Source organism: Sphaerodactylus townsendi, linkage group LG08 (genome assembly GCF_021028975.2).
Source record: "Sphaerodactylus townsendi isolate TG3544 linkage group LG08, MPM_Stown_v2.3, whole genome shotgun sequence".
Lineage (NCBI taxonomy): Eukaryota > Metazoa > Chordata > Lepidosauria > Squamata > Sphaerodactylidae > Sphaerodactylus > Sphaerodactylus townsendi.
The window spans coordinates 90,092,432-90,109,927 of record NC_059432.1 but is presented as its reverse complement, the minus strand read 5'-3'; the positions used below and the strand labels follow the sequence as shown (position 1 = coordinate 90,109,927).

The 17,496-nt window shown below is 42.3% G+C and overlaps 1 protein-coding gene across 1 annotated transcript in view; it reads left to right on the top strand.

Annotated features, from left to right (window-relative positions):
• VEPH1 (ventricular zone expressed PH domain containing 1) overlaps positions 1 to 17,496 on the top strand; it is a 134,371-nt gene that overhangs the window by 92,873 nt on the left and 24,002 nt on the right. The window contains exons 9-11 of the mRNA XM_048506926.1: positions 3,200 to 3,594; positions 12,150 to 12,178; positions 13,917 to 14,034. Of these exons, the coding sequence (XP_048362883.1) occupies positions 3,200 to 3,594; positions 12,150 to 12,178; positions 13,917 to 14,034 (542 nt within the window). The remainder of the gene's footprint in view (positions 1 to 3,199; positions 3,595 to 12,149; positions 12,179 to 13,916; positions 14,035 to 17,496) is intronic.

The window sequence follows — 17,496 nt, the reverse complement described above, 5'->3', positions numbered from 1 at the left end:
TTTTCTCTCTCCTGAACTCACTGTGCCTCAAATCAGAGAATCTCCATTGTTTCTGGAACCTCTGAAAGCATGACTTTTCCTATCACTTCAAAGGGAAAGCGAAGGGAAGCAGGATGCGTTTGGCTTGCATTGGGTTTTCTCACTCCTCCTTGCTTACCCAAGAGCAGTTCCTTTCATTCTTCCGGGCAGTGATTCAGAGGGACTGGATGGGAGCTGGGAGATGTGAGGAAAAAAGTAACAGGCTTTTCATCACCTGAAATCACAACCTATCAAACTTCTATTAATGAAACAGGGCATCTTTTTTCTCTAAGGAGATATCTTCTGCCCCCTTGTTACCATTGGCCTCTTTCTTGAATTGCCTTTCTTGATTCTCACAAGGCTTTTGTTAGTAGCAACATTGGATAGTTATTAGGTTACTATCTCCCAAGTTCAGCTCCTGACATTCAAAAGTTGGTGCAGTGGGGAGAGATGAAACCAAAGGGCAATATTAAAGTCTGCCAGGTACATCCCAACGTATTTCTTGGCAGAGTTCTATTGAAAAAATAAGTGTAGGCTGTCTGTTTCAAATCTGTAGTGATTTATAGAACAAAATATAAGATTTTGAAAATCAACAGCGTGTTGCACTTTTTGTGAGTCACAGCTCCCTTAGCATCTGCCACATATCTGATTAAGAGTGCAATTCAAAAAGAGTGGGTGTAAATGGAGCCTTGGAAATGGCGTGGGGTTGCACCAGTATGGGTTCCCACTAAACCAGCGCAAGGGGCAAATACACCAGCTGAAGGGCTGTTATGCTGAAGGTAGGGCACTGTAAAAACTGCCCAAAAAATGCCACATGCACTGGCGCCCCTCCACCACAGGAACCCACACCAGTGTGGGTGGGGGCAGTCTCAGGACACTCCAGGGATAGAGCTGACTTTAGTCAGCTTGGAGTGGAGTTTTGGCTTGGGAATGCCCCCTTTTCACAGCACAGATTTAACACCACTAAAAAAAGGGGACTTAAGTCATTCCTAGGGATGGGCTTTCCCAGAAGACAAAGATTTTTCTCCTTCTCCCCTGGTGCTCATGCCACTAATTGCCTCTTTGGTATTGGTGCCATGGCACCATCTCCAGCTGCCTGTCTACCACCCCCTCCCCTTTCTTTGGATTGAGCTGTCTTTGATCTGCAACTCATGAAGGCTTATACTTTGGGAAACTGTTTTTAAGATGCTACTGGACTCAAATTTTATTCTACTGCTGCAGACTAAGAAGGCAACTCACCTGATTAGCTTATAATAGCACCCAAGTGCTTTCCTGAACTTTTTGTGTGCATGTAATCTTTAATTTGCAGTGATGGAAGTGTATTTACCTTTGTTAAGTCTAATCAATTGAACTTGTTCTAAATTGAAGGTTAATTTTTTATTATTGTTGGAGTTGGGTGCATAAGTTGAATTCAGCTGTTGTTGAATGATTGATGGCACAATGAATTGTATTTGGTTGTTTGGTTTAATTAGCTAGCTTAGCAATGCAGTCCTATGCAAAGCTGCACCCTTCTAAAACCACTGAAGTTTATGAGTTTAGGAAGGTGCAGCTCCCTGTAAGATGGAACTGTGAAATTATTTGTGGCAAGAAGAAAGGCTGCGGAAATCTCATTTTAGTTTTCCAGTTAAATAGTTGGTCAATCTAAATATGTCTGGATTGATCGAAAATGCACTGATAACAATTACATTTGAAAAACATATATAAATGTTTAAATCTAAAGTTGGCATTGGGAAAAAGACTGTTGGGAAACCAAGCTGTATATGGAATGACAGAATTCAAGAAAATAATTGATTTCAATAAAACTAGAACATCAAAAATCATTAAAACTCCCACATATTCCCTATATGGGAATAATTATTAAATTACTTAACTGTGCAAGATGAGAATTTGGAATGTTGATACTTTGACTTCCCCTCTTAACTTTGAGGGGGAAAGGATAATTTGTTTGTAGTACTGGGGCAGGTTACCTAAAGGACCACCTACTCCCATGTAAAGCTGCCCATTTACTAAGATCATCTGAGGAGAAGTGTCCTTCCTTGCTATTTGTCCAACACTGTTTGAAGATTCTGTTATTTCAGGCAAGATTCAACATCTAGATCTTAGCAAGCAGCGATTTAGGTTTTGTAGATGCATTTTATTTTATTTTATTTTCATGGTACTGCGTGATTTTATTGTATTTTATTGAATTAAGAGGGGTTTTATTGGTATTGGATTATTGTATTATAGTGTATTTTATGCCTTAAATATGGACTATAAAAAGGTGGTTCTTGTGGGTTTTCCGGGCTGTGTGGCTGTGGTTTGGTGGCTCTTGTTCCTAACATTTCGCCTGCATCTGTGGCTGGCATCTTCAGAGGTATATCACAGAGGGAAGTCTGTTACACCTCTGAAGATGCCAGCCATAGATGCATGCGAAACATTAGGAACAAGAGCCACCAGACCACGGCCACACAGCTCGGAAAACCCACCAGAACCAGTTGAATCCGGCCATGAAAGCCTTCGACAATACATATAAAAAGGTGGATTATGAATAATTTTAATGATTAATAAATAAACTCTTCACTAATCCAGCAGACAGGAAGTTGGAGTGGATTCTGCATTTAGAATGAAATCCTTTCTACTGGTTTATAAAAAGTACATGGCAGGGTTTGCAGTAAATAGTTAGGCAGAAACCTAACCCAATGATTAATAATCCTCAGTTAACATGCCATCAGACATAAAGAATGAATAGTTGAAATAGATATGATTTATGTTGATGTTTTGTATGATGATTGTGAATGGTTCCTTCCATGCAGCAGCAAGCTAGGGATGTGGTCTGCTAGTGGGAAGGACCAGCTTCTGCTGTGGGTGATCAAGGACAGGGAAGTGGGATTCCCCCCTTTACCAGTAACAGTTGTGATACAGCAACGGAGGCAAGGGGTGTCCCTCCCCTCTAAGAGTGTGTTGGTGCTGGCCAGTGAGCTGCCACCAGCAGGAGTAAATGTTATGGGTGGTATATGGGACATTTCCCTTTGCAGTTGACAGAGTGTATTTGGACCACCATTCCTATAATTCTCAGAGCACCTCCAGAGATATTGTAGAGAACCCAACCTGGCACAAAGGTCTGAATTTTCACCCCACCGCGTCTCCCCCATATAACTCTGTCTCTACCCAAACCAATTTGTCCCCGCCTTTATCATTGCAGGTCCAAAAGCCTGGCTTTCCATGCTGTTCAGATGAAGAGTGTTCATTCAGACACTGGGCAAGAGATAGAGAGCAAAGACAATACAGCCGGCATTTCTTTCACAGATACCTATTTAAGCCAGGAGAGTCACAAACTGCCTGCAACTGCAGGCACTGAAGAGTTGCAGCTGGAAAACGCTTTACTTTCACACCCAAGTATCAAACGTATCGAATCAGAGAATCTGCCAGAACCTGTTAAAGAAAACTGCTATGAAGGGAGCCCAAAGACAACAAAGCAACCTGTGGAATATCAAGATAAGCTTTACTTTCACTTAAAGGAAAATCTCTCTAAAGTGAAAGCATATGTCCTGGAGATGGGGAGGAAAATTCCACTCCCAGATGAATGTGTTATTGAAGGTAAGAGGCCCGAACCTTTGAAATAATGGAAGTATTAAAAAACATTTTAGGACTCTCATATAAGCTGTCAGCCAGTCTTCTCCGAGCAAAAGCTCTTTACGCTCGTTGAAACAGTCCTGTAATGATGTCATCTTACAAGGCATTGCTTTGAGATTTCCTTTTGCTGCTCTGTTGTTTCTGTTCGGTGCTGTGTTTTGTCCCTTGGAAGATACATTTGCTGCCTGTGCACACTGGCTGTAATCTCTCAGTAATACTGAAGGTGCAGTCCTGTTGGGGGTGGGAGGAGTGGCGCTGCAGCCAGAGGTGGCGTGGTGAAGGCGGTGCTAGACTGCCTCCAAAGGGGCTTCAGGCAGCACACAAGGGAGAAAAACAAAAAATACCCTCCCACCACCCAAATTGCCCCATAGACCAAACAGGCTTATATTGCACTTTTGTGTGGCGTAAGTCTGCAGGTCCAGGGGCTGATGTTTCTGGGCTGGAATGTCAGCTCCATCCCCGGGAGTGTAGCAGCCCATCCCCCAACCCATGCCAGCATCCAAGCGGATGCCAGCATTGCTTTGCGGTGGCCTGGACTTCTGGGTTTCACCACTGTGGAGCTGAGAGGCAGCCGGCCACCAGCACCTTACCCTCTCCTCTGGTCGGGGTGCCCCTTGCGCTGCTTGAATTTGCCCCTCCCCCACCTGGATTGGGCTGCCCGGGTGTTCAAAAGTCTTGGGATCTTTTGCATGTCCCTTGTACATTAATCAGTGCATTACACTGGGGCTAGGAAAAAAATTCTGAAAGGCGGGGGAGGGGGTCGCTGCTTGTCTCAGGTGTATTTTATCTTACTTTTTTCTCTGGTGAGCAAGTTTCATAGATTTTTGTATTGTTCTCAAATCCTGCATATCCTGGCTTACCAGCCCTGGGACAGTGTGTACCATTGTTGTCACACCCTTTCAGGTATCTTAGAAGATATTGACTGTTTAGGGTAATGATACATAAAGATGTCCAAAATAAGAAGTTCAACTTTATTAGCTGTGTTAAGATTGCGACATTGTGAGCTGGAAGCACTCTTGAGCAATGCTGGAGGTAGTGATGAAAGGCTTTTTCCTGCAATATGTTGGTATCAGGATATTCTGTCAGGAAAAAGTGGGAGGGGGGAGGACCTTTTCCAGGGCTGTTTTGGCCTTTAAGAGAGGACTCAGTGGGACTAGGCCTGAGTAGCAATCACTAGTACTGCTGCCTGACTTGCATGACCTAGGCCTTGTGGCTTGTTACTATTCAACAGCAGCTACCCCAAGAAAGTCAGTGTAGTGTTGTGGTTAGAGTTTAGTGTTGTGGTTGTATAGTATTGTGGTTCCATTCTGCCATGGAAGCTTACCAGGTGTCCTTGTGCCAGTTACACATTCTCAGTCTAACTTACCTCACAGAGCAGTTGTGAGGATAAAACAGAGGTGAGGAGAACAGCGTAAACTGCTTGAGGTCCCCATTGTGAAAAGAGGGAGGTTATAAAGGAAGTAAATAAATAATAAATATGACTGAAAAGATTGACGAGTGGGTGGGAAGGAGACAAGCATGCATAGAAAGTTGGGGTAATGGGAGTTGCCAGAAGGAGGAAAAGAGGGAATAGTAGGGGAAGGGGGATACTGTGAAATCTGAGGTACTTCTCCCAAGTCCTTTCAGGTTCCTCACTGTCCAGCTGGGTAGGGCTCCATGTCCAGCACTGCCCAATTGGGCCCAGGCCAGTTTAGTGGCTATATCCTAGGGGAGTTTTCCCAGTGAAAGGCTACTGAGGGAAGGGAGTGAAAGAAAGCTGAAGATAGAGAGCAGATAAAGGTCAGTTGTTAGCTGATGGATGGGAAGGAGACAAGGAAGCAGGAAAGGGGAAAAGTTATCAGAGCTTTCAGGAAAGGGATACAGGACGTATCGGGAGAGGGGAAAATAAGATGTCCACAACACGTCTTTGCCTATTCCCAGCTTGTAGAGTTCTGATCCCAAACCATCTGAAAGAATGAAGACTACCCAGTTGACTTTAATGTTCTTTGAAAGGGCTGACATCAGCAACTTCCTCTAGAGTCTGGACAATTTTGATGACCTAAGCCGGGATATGAAACCTCCAGAGCTCTGAGAGAAGCGATGCAGGGAAACATATTGCCATGGGGAAGTTTTGTTTTTTTTAAGAAATCATTTACATCATGCAATATGGATTAATGCTTTCGCAATCAACACTCATAGCAAGTAAAAACCCCAGACGTCACATCATCAGCTTGGAACATGGAGAGCTCCATGGTGTAGACCAGACCTTAGACAGATCTGACTCTGACAAGGCTATTGGAAATGCACTGAACATTTCATAAGCTGCTCTTATGTTCCTCCCTGACACCCAAATCCTTGGTGCCATAGGAGGACATGCTGTGTTATTGATGTTTCAAGAATCTTCAGATGTACCTATGGCTCAGGAGAATATATTTTCATGATTCAAAACTAGCATGACCTTTTTATTTAGCGAATTCACACATTTTATTAGAAAACTTGCCATTAGTCAATGCAATTGTCTGAAGATGCCTGAAACTGTAACATGATAATCATATTAAGCATTTGCAAATAATCCCAACTTTAGTGTCCCTTTTCATTTATTGAATACTTAATGCATATTCCCTTGCTTCTTTCTGGTGCCAAAATAAACTTAACATCCCTAGTATGGTAGTCATTTTAACCATGTCATTATTGCAAAGTTCACTTTTCCTGATGCAATTTCCTGAAAATTCCTATAGAAAGATTCTTCAGACAAATTCCCAGAGCATGGACACACTGTAAGATTGATGTGATTCATTCTTCATGCATTCACAGAAGTGCACTCATGCTGATTACACAGGGGATATCGTTGGTTAATATTTCAGATACTTCATAAACCACTTATTCTGAAACATGGCTGTAATTCAACCTCCTATAATTTCTGCATTGGCAAAGCAGGAGTTACACATTTTTCCTTGTATCCTAAGAGCCTGCTTATAAGTTATTGCCATGAATACACAGCTGGATTTTAAACTGAACTTTGTTGAGGTTTGATTAGTAATGAAGAGTAACATGAAAAGGGCATACTTAAAATCATTTGAAGGTCTACTTCTTTTGAATCACACATTGGTATGTTGCAACATCTCTGTATTGCAGAGTACAGTTAATAAGCACAAGGAGTTCTCATGGCTAAATGCCCTTCCAGCCCTGCTAATTCCCCCAGATCTTTCAGCAGTTAATGTCATTAACTGTAGTATTTGATTCTTTCAGGACCACTTAGCAAAGTTGGGAGTTGAATTCTAAAAGGTTCAGCTTTCCACCTTGCCGTTCCGTTCCAGAAAGTAGTTGGGGGACTGTTGCTTGGCACAATGGCATTTAGCAGTGAAGCTTTACTGGATTCCATTGTGGCCACCATCTATTTAAACATCTACATTGAGAACCAACATGGTATAGTGGTTAAGTGCAGGTGCACTCTAATCTGGAGAATTTGCCTTGATTCTGGTGAACCAGGTTTGTTTCCGCACTCCTACATTCCTGCTGGGTGACCTCTTTGGAAGTTTGTTGTGTTTGTTGTGAGGAGTTTGTTGTGAGGAGAGGTGTTTGTTGTGAAGAGAGGAAGGGAAAGGAGTTTGTAAGTCCCTTTGAGTCTCTTTACAGGAGAGAATGGGGGTATAAATCCAAAGTAGGGAGGAGGAAGTGAATGCCAGCTTGTCAATGGTACTTCTTCCCTCTAAACTTTAAAGGGCTATTATTTTCATGATTGAAAATAACGGCTATCTAAAGTTTAAAGGGTGAATTAGCCACCAATCAGTTAGGGTGGTTTTTGTGACTAACCTTGAACTAACCATGTACATTTTCCTACATGCATCCATGTTTGAAAGTCTTTTGTTACAATACGTGCCGATGTGGTGCATTGATTCCTCCTATACCCCCAACTCTGGGGATATACCATAGCACTGGACTTTAAAACAACTTTACATCACTGCGTATTAATTCAGAAGGCTGAGCAAATAAATGTGACCTGAACTAGGTGGTAATCAGAGTAAAAAGGAACTGATCGTGTGCAGCCCATATAACTGATATCACAGAATGCAGTTTCCATTAAAAGCAGTCATGTGGAATATCCATGATTATGAGGATTTCTTCCATACTGATTGGCAAAACTAAAGGTTTGCCAATGTATACATATGTATGTATTTTTGCAGTTTTGAAAGGTAATACTAGGTGAACTGTATTATTGAAAACAAACCCATAGTTTCTCCCAGTAGTTTATGATTTACCAAAAAAAAATCAAGAAATAGCTATAGAATCCAACTTATTGTGTCTGGCTGGCAGCAGGATAAAGTTTCAAGCTACGCAGAGACTATTTACATCAGTTTCTGCCCCCCATCCCCGCCCCCAACATTCTTGATCCAATCCAAACCACCTCCCAGAAACAAAGCCAAAACTCCTTTCCCAACAGAAAGATCTGCAGGGAGCCCCTAGTTACAAGGTGAGATTCCCTCAGTGATTACTCACTGGGGGATAAATTAACCCCTCCCTAAGTAGGAAAATATGCAGAAGCTCTTTATTTGCCTACCCTCCTCATTTTCAAAGTGGTGAATTGGTAATTTCATTATAATCCCAGTTGCTCTGTCATTGGTTCCAAAATCAGAAAAGCCAGCCTGTTGGTGTGTGTGTGTGTGTGTGACCTTTTCCACGGAGTGTTTACAGGGCTTTGGAGTCAGCTTTAATAACAACAACAACAACAAGGAAGAAGAAGCAGAAGAAGGAAGAATCCAGCCTTTCCCCCCTTTTTGCATAGTGAAAACACAACTGATTTCTAGAAACGCTGGTCTTCATTTCTGCAAGTTTGTGGTTGTACTAAGCAAGCAGGGGCCCATGTGTTTCCAATCACTCTTTGGCTCATGCTATGCCTAAATGTATCAAAAAGGTTCCAGAAGCAAGCACTGCAGGGGAGCAGTGATCTTTTCCATCTATTTCCCTCATATGGTACTAATTATCTCACAGTACAGCATAAAACATAACACCAACCAAATTCAGGCCCAGGGCACTCTTGCCCCCTCCCCACCTTTTTAGGGGAATTCTGTTGTACTTTCAATCAAGTTTTGGGTGGATAGGGTTTATGCTAGAGAATAAACAATGAGAAACAAGTCAACACTGGCAGAGCTGAGGGGGAATTGTACAGTTACTGTACTAATTTGTTTTTTCCTGGTTTAATTATAATGGGAATGTACATGGCTATACCTTGTTCATGATAAAGATGACAGGAGATTTGTGAATTCATCCACCATTTCCTGGATTGTCTTTGTTCTAGAATGCTCCACTTGGGTCTTAGTGCCTACCTAGTTCTGCTCCCAAGGTACTAGGACCCAAGTGGAGCAACAAAGACAGTCCAGGAAATGGTGGATGAATTCACAAATCTCCCATCATCTTTATCATGAACAGCCAGGGAAAGTGGCACAGTCTACATTAAGGGATAGTTTGTAGATCTGAATGAACTACTGCAGTTTTAACAAGCACAAATGGAAATTTCACGCCCATGGGGGCTCTTGTAGATACATTCAGATACCACTGATCAATCAAGTGGTGTATGAACCATTCCTAAACATATTGCTAAATTTTTGCCCAAACTAGTCCAATAGGTGGCTCTTGGGACTGAATTTATGAGTCAGCCTAGATGCCACACCTGCCCAGTGAGGAGCAGCAGTGGTGGGGGCAGCATGCCTTATCTGCATGCTGCCCCCACCTGGTATACTGGCCTCCCTTCTAGAGGTATCATAATGTTTGATGGCAAAATCCAGTATGCACAGTAGTTGAGAGACACCCACACCCTTTTAAAAAATATGATAGACTTTTGAGATGTTTCACAGATTATACCAAAGCTAGCATCCAGACGTTCATGTGATAACTCTGGTGTCTGTAAATTATATAGAAAGGAGTCTTTTCATAACTCGCTACTCCTTTCAGACCTTAGGATTATCTCACAGCATTTAAAGAGAATCCTTCTGAAGATCTAGGAGTGGGAATTCTCCCATATGCAGGGTAATTTCCCCTTCTGACAACAGAATCGTCCTTCTCTGGCCAGAAAACAAATTATCTCTGTTCAACGAACCTGGACTGGGAATTCTTCTCTCCCTAGAAGTAAATTCCCTTCCTAGCTAGGGTAGGGTCCCCAATGCTCTCTTCTCTTACACAGAGTATAAATTGCTGTAGTAAGTAATAACAGAACAATTGTTAACCATGTAGTACATTACAATTACTGCAGATATTAACTCTAGTGATTTTCTGTAAAAGTAATCAATATTTCTGAGACCATACCATAAGACAGTCAGAGTGTCCTCTCATGCTAAATATACAGACAGTATTGGCTAGAAATCCCAGATCAAGTAAAACCAGCTGTAACGAAGAAACTGGTCCTTCAGAAAATTATAAACCAGTAAGCTTATCCTCTGTAATAAGCAAAATTCCTGAAACTGATAAGGAGGAGCACAAAACATCTAAAGAAATACAGCTACTTTGTTTTACTTAAAAAAAAAGTTGAGTGACAAAGCGGGTGATATTTTTGAAAGAAAGAAAAAATTAAAAGCTATCCTGTGGGAATTAAGTAAGAAATGAAACAGTTGCTAATGCAAAATTAAATACAGATCAGATAGTTTGGGGAAGATTTAGATATTGTTATTCCCTTTGAAATACTGAAGCACAGAACTTGAATTCCAACATTTAGACCCACCAGCGTTTGAATTGTGCCTTGACATAAGCTATATATATTGCAATGATAAATGATATCTATACCAAAGAAAGGGGGGGGGGGGGATCCCAGCTACCAAATCTCAAGTAAGACAGAACTGACTTTATCCTGTGCTTAAAAGATGGCAAAGCTGTGCCAATGAATTTCTCTTAAGAAGAATGTCATACATCCAGTGTGCACAATAATGAGCAAAAGGGGAAGGTATACAACCACAGGGTAAACAAGAGATAATATGTACCATGAACTTGAACTTGAATGTTTTTTTTAAACTAAGTATATGGGACCAATCTCCTGAGATCCCAGTGGTTGTATACCTTCCCCTTTATCCTGGGCATTAAATGCCAATAAGCTAGTGTCACCCCCCCATAATTTTTTAAAAAAATGCTAAATTTGTTTTGTTTCTTTAATTCTGTGTAAATATGAAGTAACGATAAGTCAGCAAGTTGTCTTAAAAAGTGAATATGCCCTGGTGACTTCACTGGAAGGGTTTATGATTTGCATAATTGTAATGGAGTGCAGATTTGGTGTGCAGGGGTCCATTTCTTTGTAAAATATGTTTGCAAACAATGTTGTGTTGTGCTCTCCAGCATATTCATGCCACAGAAAATATTTTTACAACATTGTTCAAATTTGCAAGGAAGTAAAATGTTTCCAGATGTGTTTGTTTCCTCACAGATTTCCGGTCAATTGCTTCTCAGATATTTATCGAAGGACATAGGTTAAGTTACATTTTTTTAGGGGGGGGGGGAAACAAATGAAGACAGCAGCATACCTAACAATTTGTTGTGAAATCCATTGCGTTTGCTTGTACTAGCTACTCTTATGTACTATCTAATTATCCCGTTCATTTACTAAGCAACAGAGAACCAGTAGACAAACCCTCTCGGTAGAAGACAGCACAGTCATTCTATTTTTGTTGCTGTACAGTCTTCAAGGATTTTCTCTAAATCAGGTTTCCCAAAATAGTTGAACCTGCAAGAACTTTTGGAATTTTGAAAAAGAGTAGTGGATACCACCACAAAATGACTTCCGGGGCAGGTAGATCACAAAATAGCTGTCGGGGGGGGGGGGGGGTAGTTATAAAACGTTGAGATATTTGAACTCAGACATTCTGCTATAATAGTGGTGCTTCCCAGAAGGAGGCTCCCAGGGGCTTTCTAAAACACCCCCTGCTCCAGAGACTTGGAAGAAAGCAAGAATTTGCTGTTTGGTGTAGAGAAGTAACAATGTGGGGAAGAAGCATGTGGTTTCAGGGTTCAACACTGGGGATGGGGCACTGCTCTAAATTATCTAGAATTATCTATTTTAATTATTCTGATCAGGTTCACCACCTCGATGTCAGAACCCAGAAAAGATGATAATGGCTGCTCTGCAGTCTGGAAGTAATAAAATGAACTATATTATAGCAGCTGTAGTTCTCAACACAATGTTTTGAGAGTAGTATTGCCAGCTGTGGGTGGGAAATACCTGAAGTTTTTGGGGGGTGGGGACTGGAGAGGGGAGGGGTTTCCAATTTAGTGTTCTCCAGATGTTTCTGGACTATGATTCCCATCACCTCTGCCAATTGGCCATGCTGCCAGGGGCTGATAGAAATCATAGTCCATGAACATCTGGAGGGCCATAGGTTGGAGACCTCTGGTTTAATGCCACAAAGTTCACTTTCCAAAGCAGCCATTTTCTTTAGGGAAACTGATCTTGGTCACCTGGAAATCAACTATAATAGAGGGAGATCTCTGGGTGTCACCTGGAGGTTGGCATCCCTAGTTGTGAGGGTCATTCAGTTCTTTCTCATTTAAAATTATTCCTGTAGGATTACCTGCTAGTTTGTTTGTAGAGCAGGTAATTCTACAGGAAGTCACTCAGAACTAAACCACACAGTTCATAGTTCAAATTTCCTCTTATACACGAGTTAGTTGGATAACAATACTTCAAGCCCTCACCTAAAATATTAATTATTATTTGATAAGAACATAAGAACTAGCCTGCTGGATCAGACCAGAGTCCATCTAGTCCAGCACTCTGCTACTCGCAGTGGCCCACCAGGTGCCTTTGGGAGCTCACATGCAGGATGTGACAGCAATGGCCTTCTGCTGCTGCTGCTCCTGAGCACCTGGTCTACTAAGGCATTTGCAATCTCAGATCAAGGAGGATCAAGATTGGTAGCCATAGATCGACTTTTCCTCCATAAATCTGTCCAAGCCCTTTTTAAAGCTATCCAGTTTAGTGGCCATCACCACCTCCTGTGGCAGCATATTCCAAACACCAATTACACGTTGCGTGAAGAAGTGTTTCCTTTTATTAGTCCTAATTCTTCCCCCCAGCATTTTCAAATGTATGCCCCCTGGTTCTAGTATTGTGGAGAAAGAGAGGAAAATTTCTCTCTCGTCAACATTTTCTACCCCCCATGCAAAATTTTATAGACTTCAATCATATCCCCCCTCAGACGCTCTCTCTCTCCAAACTACAAAGAGTCCCAAACGCTGCAGCTCTCTCCCTCATAAGGAAGGTGCTCCAATCCTTCAATCATCCCTCGCTATTCCCTTCTCTGCACTTTTTCTATCTCTTTGATATCCTTTTTGAGATGTGGTGACCAGAACTGAACACAGTACTCCAAGTGTGGTCGCACCACTGCTTTATATAAGGGCATTGCAATCCTTGCAGTTTTATTATCAACTCCTTTCCTAATTATCCCCAGCATAGAGTTTGCCTTTTTCACAGCTACCATGCATTGAGTAGACATTCCCATGGAACTATCAACTAAGACGCCCAAATCCCTTTCCTGGTCTGTGACTGATAGCACTGCCCCTTGAACTGTGTAAGCTGCATGAGACAAGGTTTATAAAGAATGATGCGTGGTAAAAATGTTATAGAATTGGTAATCAGTAATAAAGTGACCATGAGTTCCCAGCAAGCATCTCTTTGAACATAAAGTACAGTGGAGGGTGGGGGGTGGAAGCAGAGATTATTTCCATACCAAAGCCCTGGGCACAACCAACATGAAGGATTGCAAGTAGCAGTGCTGGTAATCTCTCAGATACCTTGGAGAGCCACTTCCAGTCAGAGTGGATTAGATTGATCTAGTAGTAAAGTTAGCACAAGAAAGCATCATATGTATTCCTTTGGTTTCATTAGTCAGTCACGAAAAATGTGTTTGACTCATGTATTAACAAAACAGCCCCCAGGTTTAGATCCTTCTTTCTGTCGATGGAAGGACACTTTCTTCAGAAAGGGATTTCCATTGATCGTCTGTTCCCACTCCAGACTCTGCCTTTTGTCCCATGGTGTTCAGGGTGCCCTGACCCCCTCCCCCCCCCCAACAGGAACTTAGGGTGCTCATTGCACCACAGTGGGAAGGGAAGCCAAGGAAATCCTGCTCTTTGGCCTCCAGTTACGGATATTGCAGGATACAAGCCAGAGAAGAATTAATCAATGGACTTAGAAGAGTTAATTCTGCTTGGGGATTACATTGCATGCCTAGGAAATATTCAGACATATTTTAATGTTGCAGCCAATAAATTGCATAGCAGTCATGTCAGGTCCTGGTGTTTTTGTTTAGTCTTGTTTGGTTCTTGCCTAGGATCTGGACCATGTACAGATACATCTGGAAGAAGTGAGGTTCTTTGATTTATTTGGTTACAGCGAGGAAGCGAGGGCTTGGCAATGTTTCATGTGTAATAATCCTGAAAAGGCAACAGGTAAGGGAATTTTTCAAGTTCTACTTAGACGAATAGTAAACTGTGGACTCTGACAGAGCTAAATAGCTGCTCTGTGCAGGTGAAATAAATCATGCAAGCCAGTGATTAAGAGTCCCTAATGAATATGTGGAAACAGATATTTTCCTAAGTGTTTTATCTCAGCTGAATGTTGGGTAGAAATTCACCATGACAGCAAGCCACTCCTTCCTGTTGGAAAGGACCAACCACAAATCTCTCTGCCATGTCACAGAGGTGTTAAAGCTGGACCATGGGAACTGCAGGCTTAAGAGAATCCAGCTTGGATACATCACTGAACCTCTCTGGAGATGAGCATCAGAAAGGCAATATACCTAAAATTCTTCTCCAGTTTCACCTTTTGAAATTCAATGTAGTTCAATATCCTCTGCATATTCAAATATTCAACAAATGTTTGATACCAGTATTTGACATACAACTTTTTATTCCAATAGTTGATATTTGACTTCTTGATTTGATCTCAGTTTTTTTAAAATTTGCAGTATTTGATCCCTGCTATTTATGTATATAAATGCTTTCAAGTTGCAACAAACTTATTTCAACCCCAGCAAGGGGCTTTCAGGGCAAAGTGAGAAGCAGCAAGATGGTTTCCCATGGCCTTCCTCAGCAGAGTCTTCCTCTGCAGATGGTCTCCCATCGAAGTATCAAATCTGCTTATCTTCTGAGATCTCACGAGATCAGGCTATATCATCCTGCCTTTGCTCTAATTCCATCCAGTATTTGACCTTTTTAGATACACAGTAGTGAAGTATTTAGTATGTTATTCAATATTATTTTTTTTATTTATAAAATTATGTGCTGCCTAACCCAGAGACTTGCTTGAGACAGGTCACAAAGTACAAACAAATGCTGTATAGTTTTTTTTAATTACCATAAAATGATCAGTAAGCCTCAGAAACAACATTAAGTAGCCTTAATAAATAGCTGTCAAATAGTTTCCAGGCTAGAAGCAAACCATAATAACAGCTCATGAAGGAACAGACTCAAAAGACCTCCCATGTCCCTTCTGGATGGGTCCCCAGGAGGTCAGAAGGACCTCAAGGCTGCCCAAAGTCTCCACTTGGTGACTTGCCCCTTTCCCACACTGCCCAAGAGTGCCAACTACAACCTGAGTAATCGCCAATTGCCACTCTTAGGAGTATCTCGTGTTAAATGGAGTGATATGTCTAACAGTCCATACCTATTTTGCCAGTTTGAGGCTCTGCCTAGTTACTAGACCTCCTGCTACCCATCTACCAGCAACCACAGGAGAAATATATTGCAAGTTAATACTTTAGCGCTATCATGGTTTTCCATGAGCTGAGCTTGGTTTTCTAATCAAGCAGCAAACAGTAAAAATAAAATACTGATTCAAGACCCAGTTTGCATATAGGCGGAACACAGTATGCTTACCAGGTAATTGTATTCTCCTCGGTGTAAACTGAATTACACATTTCTAAGCTCACTGACTTCAATGGACTAAAAAAACCCTCCCTCCACCTCTTCCTAGGGTGGGAGGGCTACAACTAGAAGATGGGGCCCCTTCCCTCTCCACCTTCCTACCCCTTCTGCAAGGGTGGGTGGTCCATGACCAGATGGCGGGCCTCCTCCCCCCTCCCCCAAGCTGTATGGGCCATGACCAGATGATGAGCCCCATCCCCTCTCTTCCCTCCCCCCTCTTCCCCCCAGGATGGGTAAGCCATGACCAGATGAACCCCAACACGTATTTATTAGAAATATTTGATATTGAAGTATTAAATAAGAATGATACCTTGTTTCTCTATAATTTCATTTCAGATTGATTTACTTATTTATGATGCCATTTTTGCATCAGTTCTTGAGGTTATGGGGTCAGGTTTATACTTGTCTGTAACAGGGGCGTAACGAGGCAAACTGTAGCCCTGGGCAAAACCTGAGTTGTATGCCCCCCCCCCCCCCGCCGGCCACCCCACCACGACCAAATTTTTTTTTTTTGCACCAGGTCATTTCTAAATCATCACATTATAGAATATGCCCCAACTCACAAATCTGAGCACAGCAATGGGCCATGCCACACAGCAGAAATAAAAAAATGCTTTAAAAAAATTTTTTTACTGTGAAAAGTGCTTTAGAAAATAACTTTAGAAAATACAACAACAATAACTTAGTCTTTGGAAATAAGTTCTGTGAGACAGAGGGTGCCAGTCTGAGGTGGTGGAAGAAGCTCCCTTAGATGGGACCCCTTCCTTAGCTGGTAGTCAGATATCCTCTCGCATTGAGGATACCCCTCGGGGAGGTGGGGGGCTCCTTGTAGTGGGTGATTTGATCATTAGGAATATAGAGAGTTGGGTTTGTGAGAGGCATGATGACCGCATGGTGACTTGCCTGCCTGGTGCGAAGGTTGCGGATGTCACGCTTCGTCTAGATAGGCTGTTAGACAGTGCTGGGGCGGAGTCAGCAGTTGTGGTCCACATTGGCATCAATGACATTGGGAAATGCAGCCGGGAGGTTCTGGAAGCTAAATTTAGGCTGCTAGGAAACAGGGTTAAAATCCAGGACCCCCAAAGTGGCATTCTCCGAAATGCTACCTGTTCCACCAGCGCCAGAGGCGGAAAACTAGACAAGCGGAGATACAGGGGTCTCAATGTGTGGATGAGAAGGTGGTGTAAAAGGCAGAGGGTTTCAGATTTGTCAGGAACTGGGGAACCTTTTGGGACAAGCCAGGCCTGCAATACAAGCGGAGACCCGGAGCTTCATCTTAACCAAAGAGGAACCAGGCTGCTGGCGCTCAACATTAAAAAGGTGGCAGAACAGCTTTTAAACTGATCCCTGGGGGAAAGCCGACAGGAGCAGAGGTGACTTCGGTTCCAGAATACAGTATCTATGGGGATGCAGACAGAGAGAGAGGTTTTTCTAAATCAACCACATACAAGCAAAGAACATAGCAGTAATGTGATAAAAGTGATATGAGTGTCTACAAAAGGCTAGAAGGGAAAAACACATAAATCCCAGGTTAGGGACAGAGACAGAATATACAAGTGTCTCTCTATGCTAATAGTAAAAGCCTTAGGCCTAAAATGGGGGGGAGCTGGAGTACAGAGTTTTGAAGGAGGACATTGATATAGTGGGCATCACAGAGACATGGTGGAATGAGGAGAACCAGTGGGATGCTGTTATCCCAGGTTACAGGCTCTACAGGAAGGATAGGACAGGGCGTATTGGGGGGGTGGGGTGGCCCTCTACATCAAAGAGAGCATAGTGTCACATAAAATAGACAATGCAGGGGGGAGCTGATTCCTCTACAGAAGCACTGTGGATATCAATATCAGGAGTGGAAGCATAGTTTAACATTAGGGAATATATTATGCGTCCCCCTGACCAAAGTGCTGCAAGAGAGTTCACAAGGGATGGAAAAAGAAGTCAGAGAGGCCAATAAAAGCAAAAAATATAGTGAGTATTGTGGGCGAT